Source organism: Tachysurus fulvidraco, chromosome 15 (genome assembly GCF_022655615.1).
Source record: "Tachysurus fulvidraco isolate hzauxx_2018 chromosome 15, HZAU_PFXX_2.0, whole genome shotgun sequence".
Lineage (NCBI taxonomy): Eukaryota > Metazoa > Chordata > Actinopteri > Siluriformes > Bagridae > Tachysurus > Tachysurus fulvidraco.
Genome location: NC_062532.1, coordinates 10,796,422 through 10,814,538, shown reverse-complemented (window position 1 = coordinate 10,814,538; position 18,117 = coordinate 10,796,422). Strand labels below are relative to the sequence as shown.

At 36.1% G+C, this 18,117-nt stretch overlaps 1 protein-coding gene across 1 annotated transcript; it reads left to right on the top strand.

The window, feature by feature from the left end:
* Positions 1–9,824: 9,824 nt before the first annotated feature.
* timp2b (TIMP metallopeptidase inhibitor 2b) lies at positions 9,825–17,671 on the top strand. Its single transcript, XM_027141514.2, has 5 exons — positions 9,825–10,175; positions 14,644–14,744; positions 15,862–15,970; positions 16,082–16,206; positions 16,367–17,671. Exons 1-5 carry the CDS (start codon positions 10,049–10,051, stop codon positions 16,562–16,564), a joined length of 660 nt encoding a protein of 219 aa, XP_026997315.1. The 5' UTR covers positions 9,825–10,048; the 3' UTR covers positions 16,565–17,671.
* Positions 17,672–18,117: the final 446 nt, after the last annotated feature.

Below are 18,117 nucleotides of genomic sequence, written 5' to 3'. Positions count from 1 at the left end.
ATACCTTCTAACCTTGATACTATACATTCAACTTTCCTTTTTATTTGTTTATTTATTCATTAATGATCAGCTCTTCAAATATGTATCTTTCCAGATTAAAAATGTTAATTAAACGGTCGGAAAACACTGAAAAATTCGAAGAATGAACTCAGATCTCTAGAGTAGAGTAGACCCATATGCCGGATACTGAAAAAACTGATACACTGCTTTACAGTTTTATTAACTTAAAACTAAACGAACACTACAACGAGACTTGAACAAGAAGAGTAATGAGGACAACATGGATACCTGAAAAACACCAAACTACTAGCCACACCGTGCCACACAAACACAAAACAATGACTGACATAGAAAGGTACAAAAGGGCTGGGACAGAAAATATACAGGGCAGAACATTAGGGTAAATGTGAAACTGGTGACAATGATGGAAGGCAGAACAATACGAGGATAACGCTTAAACAAAAAATAGGTTATGGTGAAACACCTGCCAGCGCTCCCTCTAGTGGTATGAAAGGGAACTGTAAAAAAAAAAAAAGCTCCTGACAAAGATGCAGAAATCACAGTAATTGACATTTAGATATAAAGATAAGTGAAAAGTACACTGATTGTACTATGCTGTAAAATCTATTACGGCAATATTTTGTTTTGTTTCTTGTGTTTTTGGTCCAAATTACACTTTAGGATAAATCTTTCTGTTGACAATAATGAACCTAAATCTATATTTTCATTGGATTTTTTAGACTGAATCAGATTTTTATTTCTAGTGCATAAATTTTTTTTTCTAAGAAGGCAGCACTTATTTTCACTCTGGTAGCTCATGTACATCTTTACCATGGTTCTCTAAGTAATATAGGGTGCATATGAACATTTTAAATACTGCACTGTATTCCGATTACTAATATTTGAACTCACTTCAGGAAATAATGAAAGATCTTGAAAGACTGTGGCAATATAATTGAGAAATGACACTGAGGTTGTGTGTCATCGGTCGGCATTAACTAGTGATGTTTCATACATCTTGAGAGGAATGAACACAGAGGTTCTACATGCGTCAAAATTATAGGTTGCCCTCTTCAATATTGCATTAATTGTTATAATACAAAATTGCAGGTCTGTGTTTTATTGTTACTGCTTGTTGCTAAGACACAAAAGCAGGATATGTGAGATTGGTTAGCCCTCTACTGGAGCAATGACGAGTTGCTTCCTTCTGTTTTCTGTGTCTGAGACCACAAACTGACCGCTGTATACTGTATATATACATTTATTTTACATCTCTATTTATTTATCTGTTTCTTATTCATAGTTTGCTGGGGATTCAGTGCTGGGTTCAGCAAGACATACTGATATATATGATGCTGAAATTATTCAGAGGCAGCAAACGTGGCTTAATTTAACAACATGGATTCAGCACTCTTTAGCTTATAAAGCACAAAAATGCTATTTAAATTTTATTTATTTCTATCATCTTTTCTATCATCACATAATTTCTGAACCCACGAGATACTAAATGTGCATGAGAAATCTGAATGAAATAAAAATAAAATCGTATTTGTAATATCGTCTGTACCATTATGCTTTTCATTTACTGTTTTGAGGTGTCTTATTTAAGAAAATGATTCATTGGATAAATCTAGCAAGTGCCCATGGGTTTCAGTACACTTTGGGAGAGTTCAGAGTTGAGTTAAGTAAGTGTAGGGGAGTATTGAGTTCATACTGAAATTGTACACATCAATCTTCTGACCTCAGATGTAACTTCCATATTTTTTCTTGTGCAATATCAGTTTAGGTAAGTAAGTGTTACTTTCAGTTGAGGTTAAAAGTTTGTACGTATTGAGACATTTAAAGTCAATCCTTCACAACTCCACACAATTAATGTCGCCATATCTTCCCTCGGTTAGGTTAGGGTAGCTGAGGTATTCATTTTCAAAATAACAGCTACAAAAGTTTTATTTACTTTGTCGGGTTTTCAATGGGTCAAAATTTGACATTGACTTTAATTGCTTGAGCTTGAATCGAGTGCATGAGGAAGCCTTCTCACACTGCTTTGCCCATTCACCATGACAGTGTAATTTACTGTAACTGGTGAACCACATTTCCACATTTCAGTTAAGCTTACTGAACCTTTATCTTTATCAGAACCTGCTGGAGGACCCAGTTGCTATAGACATTTCATATTCTGGCAGATGTCTTGAGGTTTTATTTCAGTATTTCAAAATGAACTATCTTCCTCATGATGTCAACTATATTCTGAAGTGCACTAACAGTATGATGCTACCATTCCACAGTGGTGATGGTGTCCTTCATATTTAAAGCCTCACCCTTTTTGCTCCATTGACAGAGTCGATGATTATTTGACAAACAGTTTTATTTTTGAGAACAGAGAACAAGAGTACACGCCTAGAGAACAAGCTGGTGATCAGCTGTTTTTGTATGGGGGTTCATTTGAATCTCTTCGTCCAAAATTTGTACATCCTTGGGAGTTCATTTGTGTCAGGAATTATATTCTGAATACAACTGTGTTTACAGATGCTATGGTACCTTTAGTTTTTTGTTCCCAAGCAGAAACTGGACTCGTGGATGCATGCAAGAATTTTATGGATTTTTTCATATGAATCATATCGCCACAGTCGCACTTCTATTTAATTTACAATTATGCCAGTTGACTAATCACATGCTTGTAAAATTCATCACATTAATTCCTGGAATATTCAAGACTTGGTGTATGTAAACTGGTGACCCACCAGAGATTTTGGAATCATGCTTAGACAAAGTAGAAATCAATCTGTCTCTAATTCAATGAATTATTTTAAGATTACTGTACCTCTGATGTGAACATAGTAGATGTGATTACTGATTAAAGTTTAAAGAAACATGAAATTTGTGGACTCCCAGATAAGGCTGAGTTAGAGGTTATTTATACTAGGTGTACAAACTAATTTAGCATTTGAACTTGAAATTTACGTGAATATGTATTTTTTTAATTGCGTGCACACTGTAAAAGTTCTAAACTCAGGTTGTCAATAAAGTTTCTGTCTCCTTTAATGACCACGAGGGGAGGAAACCTTCCATGGAGTCTGAAGAGATGATACTATTAATTCATTAGTAATGTCACATTTATGTATTTGATATCAGCCTCAAATGACATTCCATATATTCCTGAGTGCATTTACAGCCTAAGGCATACTTTAGTCATACTTTAGTAGCACTGCAGTTGTCTGAGGTACAAATACTGCAAATACAAATACTGATGGGTGCATCAGGTGCAATACAACTCCCAGTGATTCAAGATACAAATTACACAATTGTTTTACATTAAACAGTTTACAATATTTACACTATTTTTTTTATCCAAATCTTTTGAACTAGGTTCCCTAAGCATTATAGTTAATAAGTAAATAGCAAGCAAATTTTACACATTTTAATTAAAATTAGTTAATTAATTAAGTGTTCACATGATACAATTTACCTGGACTTTTGATTTTAATTAACAAACATAAGTTTACATAAATGTGAATAAATTAAAGGTTATTAACCCTCCTATTGTCCTCCTATACAAATTAGGTCAACTTGACCTTGTCTGTTTTGACTGCTTATAAAAAATTAAGTATATATGATAGGCACTTTTTTTTCCACCTTTTTAGTCTAACTTGTTTTCAACATATTAACATATATTTTGCAAAAAAAAATATTTGGTATGATAAACCTTATTTATATACAAAAATGCCTCATTTTTTAGTTAAAAAAAACAGAATTTTTAAATTATTTTCAATATAGAGTCACAAAAGTTGATGCACAATTACAGGCTGGTATATTTCAAAGGCAGGAGATTGTTTTGAAACCGTTTTGACCATTTTTAATGTCAGCAAATAATAAAACCTGTTTTTTTCCAGGCTAAATTGACTTGAATGCATATAAATCAAAAATTCTACAATTATCACTATTCTGTGTGTAATATCTATTTTACACTTGTAATATATATTTTGCCAACCTGATGTCACACACACACACACACACACACACACACACACACACACACACACACACACACACACACACACACACACACACACACACACACACACACACACACACAAACATGACATAATTTCATGTGAATAAAACTTCTTTTACACTCCATATGCTCTTTTATTATAATTAATTTATGACCGATAAACCTTATGAAATTACGCTATGTTTTTGAGAAAAATAAGCAGAAATTATTCAATATTATTTTGGATAACCACTGACTGATAGCCTTTGTTTTGTCTAGAGGCCAACTGAAATGCAATGCCCAATTCTTTGAACAGTGTTTGGCTGTGTGTGTGTGTGTGTGTGTGTGTGTGTGTGTGTGTGTGTGTGTGTGTGTGTGTGTGTGTGTGTGTGTGTGTGTGTGTGTGTGTGTGTGTGTGTGTGTCTGTGTGTGTGTGTCTGTGTGTGTGTCTGTGTGTGTGTCATGTGTTTGTGTCGTGTGTGTGTGTGTGTGTGTGTGTGTGGGTAGCATCATTTCAGTAGATCATGTTTTGCCCTCTGCTAGGCAAAGGCATATCAAAAGTGTGAAATATTTACAAATGTTTGGCTTTTTTTTTTCTGGACGCCTAATGAAATGCAATGCAATGTGTGTGTGTGTGTGTGTGTGTGTGTGTGTGTGTGTGTGTGTGTGTGTGTGTGTGTGTGTGTGTGTGTGTGTGTGTGTGTGGTGTGTGAGTGTATGTTTTGGGTGCGTGTGTTAGTGGACATTTTATGTGTGCATTTTTGTGTCTGTTTGTATGTTCATTGTGCTGAAAAGGGCAAAAGTGTGACCTATTGCCCCACTAAATGTGGCCAGGTCAAAATGACCCAGAACGATCCAAAACGCATAGTATATACTGGTCTGAACACATAGTTGAACGAAAATAGACCAAATTAATTTTACATGCAAAGTTCATAATTTGGAATAATCCTGGTAAATTTCAGGCAAATATGTGGAAGAAAACCCAAGTTATGTCACATTAAACTTTCATTAAACCTTTCAGCCGGGTCAAATAGACCCAAGGAAAATAGGAAGTTTAAACCTTCTTATCTCTGTGGCACTTCCTTTCAGCAACAGTTTCCCATCATGAGCTTGGCGGTATCCTTGGCTGTGTATTCAGTCTATCAGTTGCTTATCAGGGATAGGGATAAATATATAGTATTTTAAATTTAGAATTCATATTTTTAAATTCATTTTAAACTTTAATTGTATGTATTCATTTATTTCTTTTTCTTTTTCTTCTTCTTCTTCTTCTTCTTCTTCTTCTTATTATTATTATTATATATATTCATATCTTTTCTCTCTCTCTTCTATTTCTATAAGTCTGTAAAGCTGCTTTGAGACAATGGGTATTGTTAAAAGGGCTATACAAATAAGCTGAATTGGACTGAATTGAATTGCTGTCTGGAACTTTAATGTTAGTGCAGTATCATTTTTAAGTATACGATATATTTTAATTGCTAAATTATGCACTGCTTTCTTGTACTACAATGTACTACAATCCTAAATTTAAGTGAATATTCCATTTCCAGGCATGGATGTTCGATTTCCACCTCTGTCCTATGTATGTGGACTGTGCATGTTCTCCCTGTACTTCAGGGCTTTTCACCAGGTACATCAGTTTCCTCCTCTGATCCAAAGACATGTGCTGTATATATATAATTTATTCCGGATTCTCCTGCTACACTTTTTACATGACACACTTTTAGTCATTTTCATATTCATACTACAACATTATAGAATAGTATAAGCATAGGAGAGCAATTTAGGACAAACCTAATATTTTTTCAAGCATCTTGAGTTAAAGCAAATCCATTGTGTTAGCGTACTGAGGAAAAATGATCAAAGTCTGTCCAAACGCATATAGACCTGACTGTATAGCTCTGTTATTTTAGATTAAATGCCTGTAAAAACCAGATCAATCCAGTTTTGTACCTCAGCGTTATTTTAATACAGTGCTTCTGCTTTAGACAGATTGTGTAAATTGTGCAAGAGAGACATAAAGCTTTTTGCATTATTTTCACATTAGTGTCATTTCAAATGATTGATTAGCAGCCAAACTTGCTGTAATTACGGGTATAAGTGAGAGTGGAAAAAGAAAACTAGACTGTCTCTTTGTTGAATTCTATTTTTTTGACTCATGAATAACTTCTACAGCAGCAGAAAGGAAAGCCGTGTCATTTCCCTTTCAACTCTTTGCCTTTTATGGGCAATAAAAAGGAACCCTAGGTTTTTACAAGGATGTTTGTTCAGATAAATCTACATTTATTTCTTATATTAAACACTCTGGAAGGTATGAAAGGGATAGGAGTAATAGTGTTTGGTCAGAGGCTGTGGGATATGGTAGCTTAGTGGTTAAGTCATTGGGCTACCAATTGGAAGCGTGAATCCTGCTGCCGGGCCCTGCAGCAAGGCCATTAACTCTCAGTTGCTTGGTGGTATAAAATGTAAGTAGCGCTGGATAACGGTGTCTGCCAAATGCTGTAAATATACAGTTTTCAATTTAAAAGAATGCAATGTTTTGATTGCAGAACATTACCATAAACAGTGACACATAAGATATATGTTACTGATTGTTAAACTGTAATATTCTCTGTGAATACGTTTCTAAAGAACCGTGTGTCGGTTGACAAAGAACTGTCACGAATGCTATTTTACAACTACAGGTCTTAGAACTGATACATGGTACAGAATTGCTCTCAGGATGAAACAGTAAGTCGATGCCATGTGGAAGAATTTATGTGACTAGTATGATTGTATGAGTTTCACAATTACTGACGCAAACCGTAAGGTCAAAGAATGGAGTGGGTGGCCTTGCTTAAGATCAGTAACCCGTTGTCTGTCCACATATGGTACACATCTCTTTGGTTTCGTCAGTGGCTTGAAGCAATTCAGTCTGACCTGAGTGTCATTGAGTAGGTGGATAAGCTCTGGACTTTAGAGCAAGTGAAACATGATCCATCCATGGTTGGAAGGGGTTGGGAACATAAAAAAACAGCAACATAAGAACAGACCGGAATGAAAAATGAATAATAATTTGGGTTGACACACACTGACCAGCTCCTTCCTTGTCTGAACCTGCTCAGTGTCTCACCCCAATCATGCAACAATCTGTAGTGAAGTCATATATCACTAATAAGATACACACCATGATTACACAATCATGTGCTCTCCTTTATGGAGAAAATTTAGTCTGCTCCTTTGATTACATGAGTTTATCAGATTTTAAAAATAATGTGTCAGTCTAACTCATCCACAACAGATTGGTTTCCCAGGAGCAAAGTTGCACTACTTTCACTGTGATTGAGACTAAACTGTAACAAAGAATTAGTCATGTAATCAGACACTCCCCAGACAATGGTTTTACCAGAAAACGAATTTTAATAATGCATTCCCATTTGTTTGAGTGTACAATCCCAGTAGTGGCTTTTGAGATTATTTAAAAATGGGTGGAACACTGCAGGAAATAGTCAGGAAAACTTTGGAAAAGCTATTAAAACAAGGAGTGGAAATGAAAAGAAAGGAGTGGTCTCTTCTGTATCTCTGTCATTGCTCGTAATTAAAGAATGAGTTTCAGATTCACGTCAGCAGTTTAATAAGAAGTCCTTAAATTCCAGGAAAGCCCATTTAACATAAATCTGTTTTTAAACTTGAGTAAATGATACCATCAACAATATAGAAAATAAAACATATTCAAAGTAGATACTATGCCATAGTATAGTATATTATAGTATAGTATAGTATAGTATAGTATAGTATAGTATAGTATAGTATAGTATAGTATAGTATAGTATAATATAGTATAGTAGTGTCATAGATAGTTCCAAAATAGTAGCATGTATAAATGTATGTCTTCATGTCAGAATAATCTCTTTTTATCACCAGTGTGTGTTGGATGATTGTAATGGGTGTTTTTTCTCACTTTCATCCTGAAAAATTCCAAGAATTTCTGAAACATCTCTTTGACGTCTGCATCACAGGACTATGCGACTTTTGGAGTAAGACACTCTCCAGAAGCCACTGGGACATGAAATCTAACGTCATGTCCAGGAAAATTAAACAAGAATCAACAATCTCTTTACAAATAATTATTCAATTGTTCTCCTCTTTGTATTAACATGCCGCAGGGTGTTTAGGCAAAGAAGACAATGAAGAAGTACTCATCCCGTATGGTTTTTGTCATAAGAAAAAATTTGTAACAGTCTCATAATTGTTTTTATTAGCAAAATGTGTCCTGCACTGTGTAATGTACTGGTACTGATCTACTTTTAGGCTCCATATTTGGTTATTGTTTCTTAAATACATGTAAAGTCAATTTATGGGTTGAATACATGATACTCAGAATCTTGGGCCACTGGTGTATGTGCTAATTTGTTGTTTAAATAAATAAGTGTCATGAATCTTCTATGTTGTTTCTTATTGCTTTGTTAATAATATTAATAATTTTAATTCCAAATCCAATTTTGAAGACTTTTTCAAGTACATTCAAGTACATTATGATTTTTACGTTATTTTTTAGCTTGACAACATACTTAAAGGTCCAAATGATTATCTCATATCTCATAGACTAATTATTATAGAGATGTATCAGTATCACGCCAATACTAGCCTGAAATGATGGATTGGTGACACGTTTTCAAGTCCGATCCATATGTTTTCCTCTATGAACGTATGTGATGACCACACTGTTATGCATCTGATATCACATGTGATACAGATTGTTTTATAGATATTGATATTTGTTTTAGATAAAGCTTTTTGTTTCAAGGGACCAGTGAATAAACTCTGGCAACTAAATAATATACAGGATATTAATAATCACCAACATCATGTGTTTAAACCTTTAGGATCTGATCTTTTTCTATATATTACAAAAAATATAAATATAAATAAGGCTGAACAAAAAGTTTCAATATTTAATAGTATAATATCCTTTGTGCTTAGTGTCTTGTTAATTTTAATATATTTGTTATTGATATATAGTATTTATATATAATGATCACCATGTGTTATGTTATGTGTTTAATAAATATTTAATTTGGACTTTTTTTTTTCATTTTGATCTGCTAGATGATGTAAAATGAAACATACAAACATTTATCTTGTGTGATTTTTAAATGATCAAACATTGCTTTTGTTATGACTTAGTCATTAGTCATATATATATATGAAAATCTTTGCACACAATTTAAGGATTTACATAAATGAGCATTATATATATGTATACATATATATATATACGTATATATATATATATATATATATATATATATATATATATACGTATGTATACATATATACGTATATATATATGTATACATATATATAATGCTCATTTATGTAAATCCTTAAATTTTATATTGATGTCATCAGAGGTGGACATGGATTTTTTTAAAAATATAGTCAGACTCTCTGATATACAGAAAGTGTGATAGGCACATACATGATTATTACATACTTATAATTTTGTAAGTAAAAGGCAGGGAACATTTTTTTTTAACAGTTCCTCTCAGCGCATGAATCACATTGACCATGTGAGGCATCTGGTGGCGGGTTGCAGTGTAAGTAAGAAAGAAAGTGACCACACTTTCAACGTTTAGGCCCCTTAACAATACGTCACTTCCGAGATACAGCAGCAACAGCACGAGCATGTTACAGGTTAATTAATAGTTTCATGTAAAACTAATTATTTCTGGCCTACGCAGATGGGCGTGGATTCCCGCAAATGGGCGTGGTTTTGAGATTCGTCAGCTGCCTTGTCTGATGAAGCGACGGTCACGTGTGGGCGGAGCTTGAAGCAAATAAAACGCAGCAGTTCAGACGCTCGAAAGCGGAGATCTGCATCGCCTCAGGAAGTGTCTCTGCGTCGGTGCTCCTGTCTTCTACTGAATTCTAGAAAGTTTGTCCTGTCCTGTCCGGGTTTTGCCTTTTTTTTCTCTCTCTCCACCATTTCCATAATTATTTACGTCTTATTTTCAATCCTTTGAGTCAAGTTCGAGTTTTTCCACGTCGTTAAACTTCATCTTTTTTCTTGCTAAAATGACCAAACTGAGTAGTTTTTGTGCTCCGTTGCTGTTGTTATTGGTCTGGAGGGCGGGTGAGCTAGCTGAAGCCTGCAGCTGTTCTGCTAAACATCCTCAACAGGCTTACTGCAACTCTGATGTCGGTAAGATCATTATTCTCTCTGTAAAATGCTAAAAAAAACACAGTAACGTGTCGTTTGTTTTTTCTGCTGTTTCTAACGTGTTATTCGCGTGTAAACATCCCCTGAAAAAGAAAATGTAGTTTGTCACGTATTCCGGTCAGCTTTCCTTAATGATTATAAAGTCTAGATAAATAGAATAGAAGTTTTCAGCTGGTCTATAAGCTGTAGGATTTTAGGGATGAATAATTTTACATTTTGGGCCTAACAGCCAGGACTGACCCGTGCAGCGTTCAAGTTCAGCTGGACACAAGTAAATAAATAGCCTTCTGTACGCCCAGGTTCAACACCACTGCATATAAGAGGTTATATAGCATGATTAATCAAACGCATGTTGGTTTTTCCTCATTTGTATACTAATTTAAATACGTTTTTCGAATCCGATTCTGAATTTGATTTTTGTAAATAAAATGTAAACACCCTGTTAGTTGTGCACGTGACTAAGCTACTGTTAACTGTTATTCAGAAGTTATGAACTCTCGATGTCGATTCTGTCACTATTTTTTTTTTTTTTATTATTTTTTTTAATTCTAAATCTCGATTTAATCTCTGGCATCTCTGCGTGCTAGTGTTTTTACAGTTAAGCTACGTTCACAATCACAGCTATTCTATGATGTTGCCAGTTAGCGGTTCTACTACTGGTTGCCATAGTAATAATGTTTCTCAGTAGGCTGCACAACTGGCATTTCACTTTTGACAACAATTCAGTTTTCTTGCCATTGAAATGAAACATTCTGTATGTTTAATTCTATAATACGTGATAAATGTATTTATCATCATATCAAAGGAGGAGCAGTGTGTTCTTTGCTATGGATCACGTGTAATCTACTGTTTTCACTCCCATTTGTAGTCGTTTAACGCTCCCATTATGGCGTTTGACTACTACAGGTCCACCAAGTTGCCACTGTTGGGCCCCTCAGCAAGGCCCTTAACCCTCAATTGCTCAGTTGTATAAATTGAAAAGTCACTGCCCCAAGTTGTTCCATATTTGTATAAAGTCAAACTTTGCCACGCCCACATCTAATAGTCATTGCTTAAGGGTCACAATTCTCATCCAAAATGAACGATCTCCTGGTCACTTGGTGCCTGTGAGTCACTGTATGTGTGAACGTAGCATAAGAAGGATAATAGAGCATCACATTACGTGTTTGTTTTGCACAACATAGAAAATGGAAGGAACCCAACAATTGGGAAAGGCATGGCATACTAACAGATGAGTTTTAATAACTCTAGTTGGTGTGAATGATTGATTGATTATAAGAATGTATATGTTTTGCAACTCTTAAGCAGCCTTGCCTTAATAAAACTGGGAAGTCTTTTTGGCCGGTTTCAGACGAGTGTATCGGTATAACGAATCATCTTTATCATGTAATTTACCATGTTTATTTTCATTCTTCTGCCATTTGTCTGGTTAACCCATCTGGGTTTTTACTGTTGCACTGCCCAGTTTTTTAAAAATAATTTGAGCCTGATCATCAAGTAGCTTTGTTGCAAACTGACCACTGAGGTTATTTTAAGGACCGAGGAGAGATTAAAATTATCTTGAACACGCATGCCTCTGAGGTTTGTGTGATGATGAGAACAGGAAGCCAGATGACTAAAGGCACGATGGGGTGGTTTTATCTCGGAAGTGGATATAATGAATTGCATTTAAAGAAAAAAGAAACATACTAACTGGACTCCTAGTCCTACACCCTAACATCCTGCATTAGCCATCCCTACAGTGACAAGGCAGTCCTTGATCACCACCTTTTTAAAGCCACTTGTCATCGTCATCATCGTTCGCCCAGATTCTCAGCTCATCGAAGTTCCAGAGATGGGAAAACATTGCTGCATTCCACTGGAACCTCCACCCGAAAATCCAGCCATGCCACGTCATGTGGTTTTCCTGTTCTAGCTTTCATATACCACAGCAAGCAAATGGTATTGGTTGAAGGGGTCTGCCACAGTCGCCATGTGTCCACCTGCATTCTGTCCGTTTTAGTCACAATGACTGGACTTTTGGGTAACCTTTTTTGGGAAGGTTTTTTTTTTTTTTTACTTTTTGTGACCTGTAAGCCTTAACGATGATAGAATCACTGATGCAGTTGCAGGGCATTTGTTAGCACCACAATTATTTCGGCATCAATTTCCCAATACCTTGCACAACTAATTAAGGAAATATCCTGTTTTTCAAACTTTGTGTACTTATAAGTGCCGAAAAGCTACCTTTCTGAATTTACATTAGACATCGATCATAATAGTCAATAAAAAATATAAGAGGCTGGTGAGAAACTCACAAGCTGCCATAAGAGTAGTGACAACAGGGACAAACTTGTGGATGTTTCATTAACGTTAAATAGAATTGTAATTGGTTAAAAGTACGACACTGACTTTACAACTACAGGTTTAATATTTTAATTGCTGTGCTATAAAGCAATCAAACACTAACAGTACCCCATCCACATTTGACCAACCTGTCACTGATTACTTTCCTGTTCCTTGCATGATGAATGCATGATCCAGTTTAATGCGTTTGCAGACTTGCATGTAGAAGAGCACACATATAGCAGGCTTGACGCAAATGATAATATAAGATTAACAGATGAGTAAAGCGCATCTTTAGTTCATTAGGCTCTTATTCAGATTTGGATTTGATGGGTAAAGTAGAACCTATTGGGCATTAAGCATGTGGAGCAGGGCAACCCAGGACAGTGAACACATTCAGCAGCATATAAGATGCATGAATCTGACCTGGATCATTACGCTGAAGCAGCCTTAGATTGAGGGAATTTGTTCCATGGGTTCTGCTTGTATCCAGTTTTACAATGGGAACAGGAAATACCTGCAGTAACTGTAAATATCCACATCCGTGATCTGGATTGCTAGCTGAATCTGGTCTGGAGTTCTTTCTGTTCCATCTCGAAGTCTAACACATTGCTGGATAAAATGTTTGTCTGCTTCCTCAAACTGCTGAAGCGAAAGGTTTGTTTGTAGATCTCACTTCAGAGAAATGTGCACTGTTCACAAAACTTCTACGACTAAAGTTAAACACGATAGTTACAACTGCTAAATTTTACCCACTCGCCACTTATCATGCAGGTCGGTTCATGCGATTTCCCACAAATATGGGACCACGTGACCCAGAAAAGTATATCCTGTTGAAGAATTTCGAACATTTCCACTTCCAGTAAACATGGAGCCGAAAGAGGAGTGGAACGAATGAGCAGAAAAAAGGACCTGTGCCTGAACCTGGATAAAACATTGCAGCCCTGTGTGCCTTCACTCACTGATGAAAGCACCGGATTTGACTTTCTAAACGCGGACCTCCTGTGGGCGTAGCTGGCATCCCACGCTTCTGTGTGGTCGAGAGAAAAGCGGCTCTGTGCTCAGGAGAGGGTATGGGGAGGGTGTGTGTGGCCTCTCTGAGAACACACTCCAACATGTGTGCTGTAAAGACAGAGAGGCCACTGAAGGCCATCGGGATTCGCCTTGTGGGAAAGTGGGATGTGCTGAATAATGAATGACGGAAACTTAACGACAAATAACAAGCAAATACACGTCTCTTTTATCTTGATGTGCTTTAATGAGCTTGTGCATGAACAAGAGCCAGAAATGGAGAAGTGTAGCCGTATGCACTTCTGCACTCTTGTCTATTTTGGGTTGAAAGAAAGACAAACATTGTGTACTCTTCCTTGGTGTGTGTCTCTTTCGTCTTTTAAAAGAAGCGGTTTGCCATTTTTCGAGCCCCTTTTCCCCCGTACTGAGATTACCGTGAAAATGCTGACAAGCCACTTTTTCTTCCTCCACAAAACCCACCCAGCTGATCTCTTACCTTTTCACCCGTTAAACACTTACTGACTGTTCTGTCAACGAGTTCAGATTTACTTTCCTCATTCTTCAAACCACATAGCATTTTCTATTAGTTCCACTGTAGCTGCTGAATAAATTATTATACTTACTACATAATATGCTTTAAAGTCATTGGCTGTAAATGAAACAAGGGCTTATGGGTTGGTGAAAAGAGCTGGAGCTGTGCTGCATAACTGTGGGTGGAGCCTGAAATTCGAGGGTTAACCCAAGTTCAAAAAGCAGCTTTATGCATTAAACGTTTCACATCTGGGACATTTTTTAACAAGACACAAGATGCGTCTGCAGCACACAAGTTGCAGGCTGCGAGTGATCTGTTGACGTCTTGGCATCTCAGCTGGATGCCATCTAAGTGCCTGAGCAATTAGTGAACAGCATGCTGTGGCGAAACCTCTATCCAACTTCTTGAGCTTCAGGCAGGATTTTTTTTGCACCGGGCCCAGCACATTCCTCCCTCAACACTAATCAAATACTCCTGCTTTTCCATATGCAGTTCACAGGAAGTGGACTTGCTGAACTCAGAAGACTGCAGTCATTTTTTGAACAGCTGATTTTCTTTTCTTATCTCTTTCTCTCTCTATAGTTCTCAAAGCCAAAGTGGTTGGACGGCAAGAAATTGTCACCGGCAACGACGTATATGGCAATCCAATCAAGAGGATCCAGTACGACATTAAACAGATGAAGGTATTTCTATCACTTCTTCAAACCCGAATATGACTTGGTATCAGTTTATTCATCTGTGAGCGGATCTGGCCTCACACTGGAAATTCTTTCCCCCGAATTTGACAAGTGTGAAAAGCCAAGAACAGAGATGAGCAGTCAAATGTCCTGACCTAATGACCTAAATGATTGCCGTATCAACAGAGAACAGTTAAATGAGTGCTAAGACATGAAATTAAATTAAAGTGAATTTTACAATTAAATTCATAAATGAATAATGCAAGTTTATATTTAAGTATTTGAATATTTTGAATCACTTCCCCAATATGCAGTTTATTTTCAGAACTTTATATTCAGCCAAAGTGGGAAATATGTAACATCTGTTAGTTATAATACTGCATTATTATTATTATTATTGTTGTTGTTATTGTTAGGCATTGAAATTCCATTTGTCAAAATTCAAATGAAACTGCTATGGAAGTTATATTGGTGCTAATGGGAATTGGTGTGTTAATTACAGAACATGCAGCGACACTCCTGATACTAAATACTAACTTTAGCACAGTATTTTGTAGTAATATAGTTGATTTATAAATTTGAAGAGAAAAAAATGTGATGCCATTTCTCCAGCCAAAAAACACACCAATTGGGTCTTTGACATCTTAATAAATAATAAATATATTTCACCAAAACGATATGGAAGTATTTGTGTTAATCACATTGGGTAAAGAGTCTGTTTAACCCATATTGTAGTGAACACGATCAATCTGCCCAACAGTGTCCAATACCGGACTAGATCAATGTGATTTCATGCTTTTGACAGTGAAGTTAATACGTAACTCTGGTTAAATGCATTGAAAATCAGATATAAGTTGCAAAAATGTTGTTGATGCTTCTACATTTCAGTCGAACTGGGAATGCTCTTCATTTTCACTAAATTTAACATACTGTAACTTTAATTGTAATTGCAATATATAGGGGAAAAAGCTTATTTCATTGAAGTGTATTCTCAGGCTGCTACTCTATAACATATATTATACTGCTAATGTATCAATAATAGCAAAATATGAACTTTATTACTATTTGAATCCAATACAAGTAAGTGACCTCACCTTCCACTGCTGCTCCGCTTCATATTTAGATGTTCAAGGGACCGGAAAGAGAGATCGACGCCGTCTTCACTGGCCCTTCTTCTGCTGTGTGTGGTGTGAACCTGGACATCAATGACAAAAAGGAATACCTGATCACAGGTACTGTAGCTGCGCATGATAAATCCTGACTTGTTAGCCTGTCGTACTTGGCAATATCAGTGCAGCATTGGAGCTGTTATTTCATTAGATGTCTCCTCTTGCTCTGTGCAGGTAAACTGGAGTCTGATGGCACGATGCATGTGACACTGTGTGACTTCATGCAGCCATGGGAGTCCCTGACCATGGCACAGAAAAAGGGCATGGACACACGCTACGAGATGGGTTGTGAGTGCAGGGTATGTAGCAAAACATTTATACAGCTGTTCATCCTAGCCAGACTCCTTCATGATTGTGACGGAGCCCTGAATTCAGCAGTCACTACATCCAAGTATTTAATACTACCATGGTTAATCACTTGTGCTCTGTCTTTCTCTCTCTCTCTCTCTCTCAACATAGATTATCCACTGTGCCTCTGTCCCCTGTACGATCAGTGATCCTGCTGAGTGCCTGTGGACCGACTGGCTAATGGAGAACTCCGTGCAGGGTCCTCAGGCTCGGCACTACACCTGCATAAAGAGGAACGACAATTCTTGCGCTTGGTACCGCGGAGCCGCTGCACCAAAGAATGACTTCCTGGACATTGAAGATCCATAAACCTGAAGTCTCCTGACTTTACAGCCACCCCCACCCCCACCTTTTAGAAAAGCTCCCTAACAGTTCCATGGAAATAATCACACTGTTCTTCAATTGCATTCTGTGCTTTATAACATGATGATAACATGGTGATGCGACAATGTAAATGAATATGGCAGAGATAACGTTCTCTGTTGTTTTTTTTTGTAAAAAGCACTTTGAGTCCCCAGTAGCACCTAGATGCGACCTTGCTGTTTAGGAAAAAAAAATGTTTACTGCCTTTATTACCACTGTTGTAGGTTTTTGGTTGGAATTTAGATGACTAAAATATAGGAGATTATGTTGACTTTTTTTTTTTTTGTTTTATTATTTGAGAAAATATCAAACGAATAGAATAGCTCAGATTTGTTTTAGGAAGCATAAATGATTGATCTACCCCATACCTTGATGTTATGGTCTCTCTGAAATGCCATCATTTGACATTTCACATACAGATCCAGTAAATAAAGAAAAGTAACTTATTAGAAATAACCAAAGTGATTCGATTTCTGTGTACAATGTGGACTTATACAGTACAATAGATGTAAAATAAACTGCTTATTATACTATGCACAAAAGGCATCTTGTAATAATTTATGTATGTTGTAATATATATACATGTTTCTAATTTATATCTAAACACTCAATTTTGGTAATTGGTTAGAAAATAGGGCTTTTATTAGGTGTTTTTTTTTTATTTTATTTTGTGGAACTTTGGTGCAAAGCGATGGTACCGTTTTGTACGTTCGAGTTTCCATTATAGAAATGAATCCAGTATTCCAGTTATTCAACCAACAAATGTGTAGGAAATGTCACGAGGCCTAATTCAGACATTTTGTATATCATGGTATCCTTTTTTTAATTTCCATATGTGTGTTTGTCTGTTTGTGTTTTTATTTGTATTATTTTTTTTAATTCATAAAATGTCCTTTTTTTAATATCTTGAGGAGAAAAGAGGTAGTGTGAGCCTTCCGGTGCTGGAACCACTTGGGAAGACTAAGAAAGCTACCCTGCATGCCTTTCATACTCCTGTATTATTCATCTTGGTGTAACAGTTCCATATTCATGAATAAAAGAAAACAAAAAGCACTGACCTGGTGTCTAACTCATTGTACACCAGGCTTTAATCAGGTTTTTCATGTTTCCTGTTGGAGGGTCTACTGCATGAAATATTCAGTATAAAATATTGCTATATTATGTAATCAATTCTTTGCACAGATGACTGCTGGAATATATTTTAAATGAAAAGATTGTGTTTAACTTATTGCTGTTCATCAGAGTAGAAATATTAAACTATATATCATACTGCTGTTTTATAATAAACTCTTCCATTCTTTTCTATTATCCACTTTAGGTATTCTTTGAAACCTAGAGCATTTTTTAAGGAGAACGTTTACAGCAAACTTCGACATAAAACATAAAAAATAGGAAAGGACATGTTGGTCAGACCTTGAACTGGATGTTGGTCCAGAATGACATTTTTTTTTGTATTTAGATCAGGCTGTATATGATAAATTTACCATTATATATCTGCT

Bases quoted from the DNA above. Each gene is read 5' to 3' on its own strand.
- timp2b (XM_027141514.2), top strand. From the start codon at position 10,049: ATGACCAAACTGAGTAGTTTTTGTGCTCCGTTGCTGTTGTTATTGGTC. The intron at 15,971-16,081 runs GTACTGTAGCTG...TGCTCTGTGCAG, and splicing joins AAAGGAATACCTGATCACAG to GTAAACTGGAGTCTGATGGC. The intron at 16,207-16,366 runs GTATGTAGCAAA...CTCTCAACATAG, and splicing joins AGATGGGTTGTGAGTGCAGG to ATTATCCACTGTGCCTCTGT.